The 12,102-nt window shown below is 34.3% G+C and overlaps 1 protein-coding gene across 9 annotated transcripts in view; it reads left to right on the forward strand.

Moving 5' to 3' along the window:
• The window catches only part of ARFGEF1 (ADP ribosylation factor guanine nucleotide exchange factor 1), a 96,596-nt gene that overhangs the window by 22,757 nt on the left and 61,737 nt on the right, over window positions 1-12,102 (forward strand). For all 9 annotated transcript variants that reach the window (XM_016152903.2, XM_016152907.2, XM_016152905.2 and 6 more), the window contains exons 2-5: window positions 6,413-6,443; window positions 6,973-7,129; window positions 8,277-8,423; window positions 9,807-9,986. In XM_016152903.2, coding sequence (XP_016008389.1) covers window positions 6,413-6,443; window positions 6,973-7,129; window positions 8,277-8,423; window positions 9,807-9,986 — 515 coding nt within the window. The remainder of the gene's footprint in view (window positions 1-6,412; window positions 6,444-6,972; window positions 7,130-8,276; window positions 8,424-9,806; window positions 9,987-12,102) is intronic.

A 12,102-nucleotide genomic window follows, 5' to 3' on the forward strand; every position in this document is an offset into this window, starting at 1 on the left:
ATCTTTTTGCTTCTATAAAGTAAGAGAAGGGAGGTAGAGGCAGTGATAGTGGCAGCATAAGGAAAAGTTACATGTTTTATGGGTGTTTATCTGGGCACTAAAATGCAACTTAAAATTGTATTTTGTTTTAAATTGAATTTCCGCTTTAGTAGAAATAAGTTGTTTATGCTTTAGTCATAATTTTGCAAACTAATTTTGCAGAGGACCTCCACATTTTGAGGCTGATAAGTATGTTACAGGGGGTTGGTTTGGGGAACAAGTCCTGGCTGCGTTTTATTAAGCACCGTACCTCTTAACCATCGGGGTTCCTTACCCAAGTTCTCAGAGGACATCAGAACTTTCCGTGCTCCTGGAAGTGCTGGTGTGCTTTCCAGTTAGCCCTCTCCCCCTTCGGCCAGGGAGTTACTTCAAAACCCAATCTCCTTAATCCCCTTTAACTCTTTCTGTTCCAGTTATCTGTTGCTGCATAATAAACCACATACGAGTTTGTGGCGCAACAGTGACGGTTTTATTATGCTTCCAGACCTTGTGCCCATCAGGAATTCGGACAGCGCATGTTGCTGCTCCACAGCGGCCAGGGCCGCAGCCGGGAAGACTCCTGACTGGGGGAAATGTGAATGGCTGGGGCCGGAATCCTCTCTGGAGGCCTCTTCAATCACATGTCTGGCGCCTGGGCCATGACGACTTGAAAGCTGGGCTTAGCTGGAATTGTTGACCACTACTAACATGTGACCTCCATGTGGCTTGTGCTGCTCACATCAGGGCCTTGAGTCCTGAGAGTGGGCGTCTGGAGACCTAGCATTCCAGGAGAATTGGACAGGAGCTCCTTGTCCCTTTCTGGCCTAGCCTTGGCAGCTGTCCACTGTCACTTCCACTGCATTCTGTTGGTTATGATGAATCTCTGAGGACAGCCCAGATTCAAGAGGAGGGGAATTAGATTCTATCTTTTGTTGGAGTTTTGGCAAGGTCACTTTGCAGAAGGACACGTGGAATGGGAGATGACCATTTTAGAAAATAAAGTCTGCTACACTGTGTCACAGTCTTCAAATTTATATGTCTTAGTGTCTGCTGACTAGTGCCGCTTGAACATCCTAGTCACTTAAAATAAATCATGGCCAAAACTTACCTCTTCTTAACACCTTGCCTTTCTAGCCTACACTTGCTCAGTGAAAAACTACATTTTGTGTCTAAGTTAGTGGTACCTCCGTTATCCAGTTATTCAAGCCAGATTTTCTCTTCTTGCTAGCACCTTCTCCCCTTCCCCTAGATATGAGAATTTTCATGCTTTTCCCTCCCAGATGTCCATGGAATTTATATTTACTTATCCCTGTTGTCATAGCTTTAGTCAAGCCATGATCTCCTCCTTTGATTAGTATATTAACTCCTGTATTTTTATTTAATCTTTAACTATATGAAATGCTATTCTAGAGTAACATGATTGGATTTGAAAAAATAAACCTAGCAGAATATATACATCCTAAAGAATGTTGTCTTTCAAAGTAATCCCTTACATTTATACAACATTTTATAAATGTCGAGTTGAAAATTTCTTTCACATGTATAGTCGTAATTGATTCACATTGCTGTTCTTAATCGATCCTGTATCATCTTTATAGTTTAGGTTACAAGCTTCTTTGAGACTCTAATGAGAGTCGTGTTGTTTTTCTAGACTGTTGCTTACATGAACACAGTTTGAGCTGGTTCACAGAAGCACTGAAGTTGAGAACTTTTGTAGTCACATGCCATTCTTCACACTTGGCTCCAAGCCACTTGTGATTAGTTGGTGGTTAGAATATGATTTCTTTTTCTAGAGTTTTTTTTTTTCCCCTGCTGTGAAACTGTTCATTTAATAGAAGGAAGTGGTCAGAAAAGAACTGCAAACAGTGAATTCCACAAATACTTTGAATACTGGTAGCATTGTGATAATCGATGCATAGCCTCCCATAGTTACTGTTTTAAAGGAGATAACACTTAGGATCTGTAAATTCTAATGCGTTTATTGGAAACTATTCCTTTGACTTTAAGGTCCTAGGTTTCCAGTTAAGTTTGCACTGAGTAAATGTGGTTGCTCTGCAAACTGTAATATGAAACAAAATGATGTCGTGAGAGAGATTAATCATCCATAGGATATGGATAACAGAATTTGTTGAATCTGTGTATTTTAAGTTTATATTTGTACCATCAGTGGGGGAAAAGAAAGCTACTAAGCAAGTTGATAGTAAAAATAATGAGGGAATGTTTAATGTGCTGAGGAAATCAGGTATATAACTTAGTACAATCAGTTATTTTTTTAAAATCATTCTTTCTCTGTTTATTAAACAAGTCCTGTGCCTTATCAACTGTGTTGACTTATTTCTAGTTATTTAATGTACTTAAAAGGAATAAAATGTGTTTATTTTGAAAATATTTTAAAATCTTAACAGTGACCCATTTTCTCCAATTTTAATCTTTCCGTCTCTATATAATATAGTAGTTGTGCTTCTAAGACTTTAAAAAAAATCGGTTTTTTTAATAGTTTTGAAGGGATAGGGGGAGTTAATGACCAGAGAAAATAATTCCTGAGTTTCATTAATAGTTTTTTTCGAGGGCTATGACTATACAGTTAAAAAAAACCTACATAGCCTGGAATCCAGCATCTGATTTTTATCTTCAGTTCAAGAGTGTTGTTTTTTCTTATCACATTCAATATTGTATATTTGCATTGTATAGTGTTCCCAAAGCAATATCAAAAATATTGTGCCGTTTATAGTTATCCTTGTCATGATTCTAACTTTAACAGAAAAGAATTTCACAATTAAGCACTATGGTTTTTAGTTCGAATATGCTTCTTCTTAATTTGAAACTAATTATTTTTTCTTCCCAGTTTTTTTGCTTTAATAAGTAAGAATTAATTACTTCTTGATTCTACTGTTTGAAGGCCAATCTGAAGCAAACTATTTTTAAGTCTTAACTCATTAAAATAGACAGTTTTCTTAAAGACTGTGTTACTGGTCATTCATTACATGTTAAGAAAACTGAGAGAGAATTCCTTCCTAGTCCAGGCTCAAATAATAGTCCGAAAAGTCTTAGAGGTACAATAAATGGTATGGACAGTTGCTGAAACCCAACTGTGTTCCCCCTGTTTCTTTTAACCATTTAATGGCAATGATTCTTAAACTTGTTTGTAGTTTATCAGAATCTGCTTGAAGCCTTGTTAAAGCACAGATTGGGGGACTCTCTACACTCAGTTTCTGATTACGTCTGGTGCGGGGCCTGGCGATGCTGTTGGTCCTGGGGCTGCAGTTCTATAATAACTTAACCCTGATAATTGCACAATGACATTTTCAGTTCAATTGCATCATTTAATAGAAGATTACTTAAATATAGCACAATGTGTAGCGTGTAATACACTAAGACTAGAGAAACTAGTTTCTGGATCACTGCTTGCCAGCTGTCTGACCTTGAAGTCATTATTTAATCTGATACATACTCATCTATAAAACAAGGAATTGTCCTTTGAGGATAAAATTAGGTAGTATGTGGGAAAGTGTTTTAAACTCTATATTGCTGCACCCGTATAAAGTAGTATTGCATATTCTGTAAACATTTCAACTTGTGTTAAAATACTGTCCTTTATAATATTGTGACTTTCAGTATTTTGATACTTACTCGCTCTATCTTCCTCCCTTTGCCCTTTGTTCTTTTAATCTGGATTACTTTTTTAGTGATAGTGTCATTTTGTTTAAATGGCCTTGAATGACTTTGAAAGGAAATATATTAAAATGAATACAGGCAGTTTTCATGGGACTACAAAAATATAAGCATTTTGTGGGAACATAAAGATAACTCTGCAAGCTAAAAGCATGCTAGCTATGTTAATCAGTGGGAAAAACTGATTGTTTTGTAACCTTTAAAGATTTTGCCAAAACATTAAAAATTCTTTTACTATCGGCTATAAATGAAAAAAAAATAGTAAAACTCAGTGAGTTAGGAGTACTTTAAAACATCTCAATAAATAAATTATATAGTTTATCAGAATTAGCAAAGAAACATTACATTCAATATGGCTTGTGTTGGATATGTTTTATTAGACTATTTAAATATGGATTTGTAAAAAATAATGGAATCATAGAATAAAATGGTTCACAGAGTCTATAGGATTCTTTGAACCTAGTGTTTTAGAGCAAAGGTCAGCAAACCTTTTCTGTAAAGGGCTTTGAGGCCAAGAGGAAAAATCAAAGATATTATGTAGGTAATTACATACCAATTTTTATTGTGAAATTTAAAGTAGTAGAGTATAAATTTTGTAATTCCGGTCTACTGATGAGAAGAATGGAATTCTTTTAGGGAGAATAACATTACTCTTCATTGGGCTTTGAAGTTGGTGTTCCTTATCAAACTGATTGCAAATGTTCAGCTGTAAAACTGTTCGGAAACTCATGAGCTGTACAGAAAGGTGGTGGGCTGGCTTTGGGATGTGAGTCATAGTTAATGCATGTTTTAGAATACAGGCATACCTCGTTTTTTTGTGGTTAGCATTATTGTGCTTCACAGATATTGTGTTTTTAAAAATTGAAGGCAAGGCCCTCCACCAGCAAAAAGATTACTACTCGCTGCGTTGCGATAGTCGTTTGGTGGTGGTGTTGGTCGGGTTGCAAAACTTGCAGCATCCCCGAGATCCTCTTGTGTAAGGGACCTTTGCAATAGTCTAGTAAATGAAGTGAGAATTCTTTTTCAGGGTCTCAAGTTATTTGGTGACAGGTGGTGTCAAAACACAGTGTTCTTTAAAATGTTATTACTGCTTCTGATATTCTTAACTAATGTATTATTTACTTAACCAGAATACCCTATTCTCTGTTTTATAAATGGAAAATCACCTTATACAAAAACCGCCACCTCCACCCTTCCCCTATCTCACATCTTTTTTTCTGCCTCACCTGATTTTTAGCAGTACCTTAGCTTCTTAAATGATAATAATATTTTAAAATGAAAAATACTATTTAAAATTTTTGTGAAGATTTGTGACAGTTAATAAATATATCATTTGTCCCTCACCCACACTGTATTTTTAAGTGATTTAAATTATTTTAATTACATGTATCGGTGAACTATACAATTTTAGCAGTCATGTACAGATCTTAAATATCAGACATAGTGAATTTTTAAGTAATATTTTAAATACCTGAAGATGCTATTTTTACATTATTCCCCTTCCACTCATTTTACTACCATGGATACAATGGGAAGAGGTTGGGTCCACAGAGAAATAAACTGAAATCTCAACGTCAAGTGCTTGGCACAGAGTAAGGAATAAATTGTGTATCTATGACAAATTGTGTATCTGTAATTTGGCAGAGTCACTTTATAAAGGGCTTAATATAGTCTGGTATGTGAAAGGTGCTTAGTGCATGATAGCTTTTAATAGTTATTAAATTCATAGGCTAGTTATTTATAATACCCAAGTTTAACATATTTTTCTCAATATTCATAGAGATCAGTTTGAACAGTGCTTGCCTTTTATAACTTAAAATATGGAGCTAGAAATAAATAATATAGTACCATCTGAATTAACAGAAACATTCAGTAGAGATCTTGTGACACTTTTGTAGTATATGGTTAAAAAGCCAGTTCTGGAGTTAGATTACCTACTGTTGAAACCTGGTGAAACCTGATTAGCCACACACCCAAGCCATGCAGCCCTTGAGCAAGTTATTCAACCTCCACATACCTTAGTTTCCTAATCTTTAAAATGAAGATGTAATAGTACAGGCCTCATAGGTTGTTATGAGGCTTAAATATATTAGTACATGTAAAATGTAATCATGCTTGGCACATAGTAAGTTCTTAACAGCTCTTGGTTGCAGTGTTATAGGTTGGATTTATCTGATTCACCTCATCTCTTATCACAGTGAAGAGATGATTTCCCATTAAATTAGACATGTGTATTTTACAGTGTCTTGTATATCAGTACTTATGTACACAGTCAGCAAGTTAGTTCTGGCCTCGTAATCTCGAGATAGTCCCAGAAGTGGTGCACTGAGTTTTTTCCACCTCCACTCAACATGTGCCTTATGTTTTGTGACTTGAATACCAGCAAACATAATATTCTGTTCTTAGTATTAATGCTTCTGCTAAATGTAAATAGTTACTTGACAAAAAAAAAAAACCTACTTTAAGGAAATGCTTTGGGAATTAGTAACCCACAATTGTACCTGTTCTTTTCATTGTTAATATACTTCATATAGTCTTATAAAGTTATTTTTTGTCTACATTAATATATTTAGTTGCAACAGAATTTTAGTACCTGATATTTTTTGAACTTGCATGTTTCTCAATTCGTTACAGATGTTACAAATTAGTTTATGAAATCTGTTATCAAATTAATGATCTTTCTCTTGTCAAATTTTCTAATGTATGCTTTTTTCCCCTCCAGAGGAAATAAAAGTGGAAACTGAAAAACAGAGGTTAGTGGGGTGTCTTTTCTTTAGTAAAAATAATTTTTAAACTTGTCAGTCTTGGCCAAGATAATAATACAGTCATCTGTATTTTAGCGTAGCAAGTTTTCTGCATGTGATCTTTATAATCAGTTTTTAAAAATAGTATTTAAAATAGTATTTAAGAACTATAATTGTAAGCATACTTATAAATATAAAAAATCTCAAATAAGCATGTAAGGGAATTTCTGAAATACTGTAACATATTTTAAAGTCTTTGCTTAGATTTTGATTAATATTTAGAAAGATTGTTAAATGTTTATTTAGTAATCTAATTTACATACATAGTTACTTTAATTTTTTTGATTTTCTTCCATTTAGTCACAGCTTTGGCCACTAGTTTTTGACCTGTAGCAAATCACTTAATTTCTTGTGAAATAAGGGAAGACGAAGATTGGTGTAGCAAGGTTCCTTTTAAAATGGAAATTCTGAGTTTTTATGAGTTTATCATCAACATGATAAATGTGGCATTCTAATCAGACTCTTCTTCTTCCTTTAGTCCTCCTCATGGAGAAGCAAAAGCTGGATCAAGCACCCTTCCACCAGTGAAATCAAAGACAAATTTTATTGAAGCAGACAAGTACTTCTTACCCTTTGAATTGGCATGCCAATCCAAATGTCCCCGCATAGTTAGTACATCTCTAGATTGTTTACAGGTATGTATAAAATGATGTTAGCTGAAAACCGTTCAGTTTGAATGTGTTTCTTAAATATTACCCACCATTGATTAAGACATTTTCCATGAAAGCCTTTAATAATCTTTTTGGTAAGAAACTAAACGATTGCTTATATCCAACACAAGACAATAATAGTTGCAAAAAATAGTTTTAGTTTAAAGATAACAAAAATCATTAGTTAGCTTAGTGGATCACAAAATCGTTACTAAGGTTATCAATAATGAAAAGTGTTGATTTGCTCTTTTTCCATCAGCGAAATGCAAGAACCATATAATTTATGCTGCTGATTTTACATACATCATTTGCAAATGATTTTACTGAATGCCTGCTATTTTATATAAAGCAATAGGTTAATATTGGCAGCTTAATATTTATATTCACTGTTGGACTGTAGCTCTGACCTTCATCTATGTCAGGAAGATTCCTAAACTCTCTCATCCTGTACATGGGTCCTTCTACATATTTGTAAGACAAGCCTCCTGATGAAGAGGTTCTTCTCTTTTCAGATGTTTTCACTGTTTGGAAATTATATCTATTTCACAATTCAAGGACTAGGAAAAGACCATATCTTTGTGATTTGTTTTTAAGATAAGGATATGTTCATTTAATATGTGACCTTATTTTCCTTAAAAAATTAAAATTATGCTAATTAAGGCCTTCCCTCCAGGGCTATACTGGTAATAAGTGAATAGATCCGTGATTTATTATAGCCAGTGTGTAGAAATTGGTTTTTTGCATATTTACAGATGTAATTTGGAAAGAGATTTTGTGGCATTTAAATGAGTTAGGATAGCTTTCACAAAAACAGTATCAGTAATGTTTAGATAGAAAGCAGTAAGCTATTCTGACTCATTAGAGACAAGATCTAAGGCCTGACTTTCTCAAAGTATTGCCTGATGGTTTTGTTGTAGTTATTGTTTTTGTAGTTATTACAGCATAGATAATTTAACATACTTATAGCTAACAAAGCTTTCTTCAGGAAAAGTTGCTAGAGCCTTGGCTTGATTATACCTTAATGTTTTTATGAAAGAATTTTATATATATTTGTACATTGTAATTTTAATGTGTATTTAGTTAGTATACCAGTTAGTTTAACTAGGATCTTTATTTTCTTTCTCCATTTCAGAAACTTATAGCTTATGGGCACTTGACTGGCAATGCTCCAGATAGTACAACACCAGGCAAAAAACTGATCGATAGAATTATCGAAACCATCTGTGGTTGTTTCCAAGGCCCTCAGACAGACGAAGGAGTCCAGCTGCAGATTATAAAGGTGATGCGTTATTTAAGTGACTTGGTTTAGAATCTGTTTTTAAAAAACTTTTTACTTTGAAGATATTTGGAAAGGTTATTTTACGTGCTTTCCAGCTCTCATAGAGGTCACTTGGGCACTTTTCAGACCCCATATCAGGGGATTTTGTTATCGAATGCCAAGAGTTCATTAGAAGAAGACTATATTTACAGATCTTTTGTTTTGAAGGTCCCACGTTAGGCTTGGGTTCCTGGAGTCTTTGAGAGTTTTTCAGTTTCTGGCATGTTAACTACGCACATTGCATCTTTTGAGCTTTAAGGTTCCGTCTCAAGGCCCTGGGACCCTTCCAGTTTCTTCTGTACTGCTGGACCCTTGTAGCCTGCCAGAGCCTTGTGGACACTTGTGCACAGCTGTCCTGATTTTGTTGCACCTGTTCACCTGCCGAACCTGCACAGCTACACCCTGTCCTGGGTTTGTGCTGCAATATTCCTGGGTGACTAAACTCCTTTAAAGAAAAGTCGCCCTGTTGTGTTTTCAGTCTTATTGTAAACATTCAATATGTGTGGATAGAGCCCCTTCTGAGCCTTTCCGTTTTATAGCTCTGTTCACTTCATAAGTCATATATCTTTAGTCTGAAAAAGCTGTCTGTTCAGTCTGGCCTGTCATTTGCATTTTTATGTCAGTCATGGTTTATCTAGCGTATACTTAGTGCTGACTCCACATAGCATCGTAAAACATAAGGACAAAAGATTAACTTGTTGCTTTTGAGAAATTGCTAGTAAACCTAATGTAAGAAAATTAACGTAAAGACATTCATTTTATTGGAGGATTCACCTTAGGATCATTTTAAATGCTTTATTCTAAAAACACTTAAATATATTCAACAATCACAATAGGATGTTTATTGAGTCCAGTCTATTAAAAAGATCTCAGAAAAATTTGGAAGCAAATAAGACACAGTGTGTTTTCTCCAAAGTTGCCAATCTAGTTTGATAGATACATGAAGCATAGCTTTGCTCTGCTGTGATCGTCTTAATGTTGTGCATTTTAATAAACTAAAATGATAATAAAATGGAACTTGGGTTGAAACAAATGAATGGTTTTCTGGTGTTCTGGGTTTGCCACATTATTATGTGGCAACTATGGTTTTCTGGTGTTCTGGGTTTGCCACATTATTTTGTGGCAACTATTGCCAGAATGAGGAAAACATAAAATATTTTAACAGTTGATGATATATTCAAAGCAGGTAGAAATTTTTGTTAGTGTACACTGAAAATTCTGTTAGTATATTCCTGAAAGTGGTAATGGTGTCTGAAAGTTTTCATTCTAATATAAAGATACTCCTGTATTTTTCTGCTGAAACTCCGGATGCAGAAAATTGCTTTGTCTTTTTTTCTTTTTAAGGCTTTACTTACTGCAGTAACATCTCAACACATAGAAATTCACGAAGGAACTGTACTGCAAGCTGTGAGAACATGTTACAATATCTATCTAGCAAGCAAAAATCTCATCAATCAGACAACAGCCAAAGCTACCCTTACTCAGATGCTAAATGTTATCTTTGCACGCATGGAAAACCAAGCTGTAAGTATTAAAAAGAGAGAGAGATTGTGTAGAACACCACAGGCATCAAATACAGAAAAGAGTTTACAGAAATTTATAATGAAATCTTTTGTGTCTGTAGAGAAGGATGTCTTTTATTTACAGTTCTATTTACTGGAGGTCTGTGGTATTTTGTTTTAAGGTTTACTGACTTGTTTGACTTTGGATAAAATATATTTTTAGTTCACAAATAGAATTCAAATGATATTGATTGCTATCATTCTCATGTAAGTGTTTATGAATCGATATTTTTATTTCACTCACGCTTGGTAGATGAATGTAATGTAGACATAAAACTACCTAATTTGATCTTTTCTGGTATGAATTTATTTATTGAATCTTTAAAGAATAAACATCTATATTGATGAAATACATATTTGGGGTTAAGAGATCAGCTAGAGAATCATTTATTTTTCAAAATTGTCTAGGTCTTCATAATTTAAAACCAACTTCTAACTTTTTATTTTGAACTGATTTTAAACTTATAGAAAAGTTGCAAAAATATTACAGAGATCCCCTTTACCTTGCTTTCCTTAATGCCAACATCTTACATAATCATTTTACAATGATCAGAAATCAGAATCAACACTGGTACTATATTAAGTCAATTACAGACCTTACTTGAATTTTACTTACTTTCCCACTGATGTCCCTTTTTCTGTTTTAACATCTGATCCAGTATCCCATTTTGCATTTGCTGTGCATTTAGTTGTTTTTGACAATCTCTCAGCCTTATCTTTCGTCACTTTGACGCTTTGGAAGGGTACAGATCAGTTGTTTTGTTGCATGTTCCTCTCCATTTCTTTTGTCTGATGTTTTCTCATTACTAGAACGAGGTTGTCCATTTTTTGCCAGAATGTATCTGAAGTAGTGTCGTGTCCTTTTCAATACATCATGTCAGGAATGTATGATGTTGATACGTCTTATTACTGGTGATGTTAACCTTGATTACTTGGTTAAGTGGTATCTGTCAGATTTCTTCCAGTGTAAAATTGCTAATTATTCTCTCTCGCAGTTAGTTATTAGGCATCCTGGAAGACCTACTTTAAAACCATGCACATATCCTGCTCCTTCTCCTACTCCTCTACCCCTGGTTTCAGTGCCCATGAGTAGATTTTTTGGTAACAAGTTATTGCTGTGATGTTTCCCTAATGGTGATTTTTTTTTGTTTCTCTCCTTTTGTATTTATTAACCAAAATTATTTTTATCTTATTTATTCAATTTTTTATTTATATCAACCTGTATTTATAGAGATTTTATTTTATTGTTTACAATCCAATACTATCACTATTTATTTTGTTGCCCAAATTATTCCAGCTTTGGCCTTGTGTCCTTTTGACAAGCTCCATCATTTTTTGAGTACCTCCTTACTTTCTGGAATCTCAAGATATTACAGGCTCATTTTGAATTTTCTCTCCTTCAACTCCTGGGGTCAACCATTTCAACAGGGAGCCCTGACTCCTTTAATTGGAGAATGACAATTAGAATCCAAAAACTGGGTGCTAGTTGTATTCATTGCTACTAGGATGTTATTCCTTCTAGGCCCTCTCAGCACATAGAGCTAAGAAATATATACCTGTATACTCACTGCACCTTCCTAGCCCCTACTCCTCACACACCTGTATGAGATTGTCTGTGTATATTAAAAATCATTTGTTCATACTGATAATTCTGATTCCAGTCCAACACTATAGGGTTCATTTCAACCTCCCTTTATTTGTAACTACCTCTCTAAACAGTGAGAAATATGGCTTTCATTTTCTATAATATATTATTTGTTCAATCCTATTATACATACAGAATAGTTTTATAATTGCTAACCCATACCACTGTGAGAAACAAATTTACTAAGTAGATTACAGCATTTATATTTAGTTCTTTTTGTTCTTAACCTTATGGTATCCACACTGGATATTGTTTTCCAAAGTTACTTAGGTTAGTTCTTCACATTCTTGAATGAGATAATGTCATTTCTTACTTAATACAATTAAGTTCATTAATTACTACCTGTTTTCTATTTCAGTATCCCTCACATCCTGGTTAGTTTTAATTGTGGATTTATTTTTCAAGTTTGTTAAACATTACCATGATATGAGTC

The sequence above is a fragment of the Rousettus aegyptiacus genome, unplaced genomic scaffold, assembly GCF_014176215.1.
Source record: "Rousettus aegyptiacus isolate mRouAeg1 unplaced genomic scaffold, mRouAeg1.p scaffold_m13_p_15, whole genome shotgun sequence".
Taxonomy (NCBI): domain Eukaryota; kingdom Metazoa; phylum Chordata; class Mammalia; order Chiroptera; family Pteropodidae; genus Rousettus; species Rousettus aegyptiacus.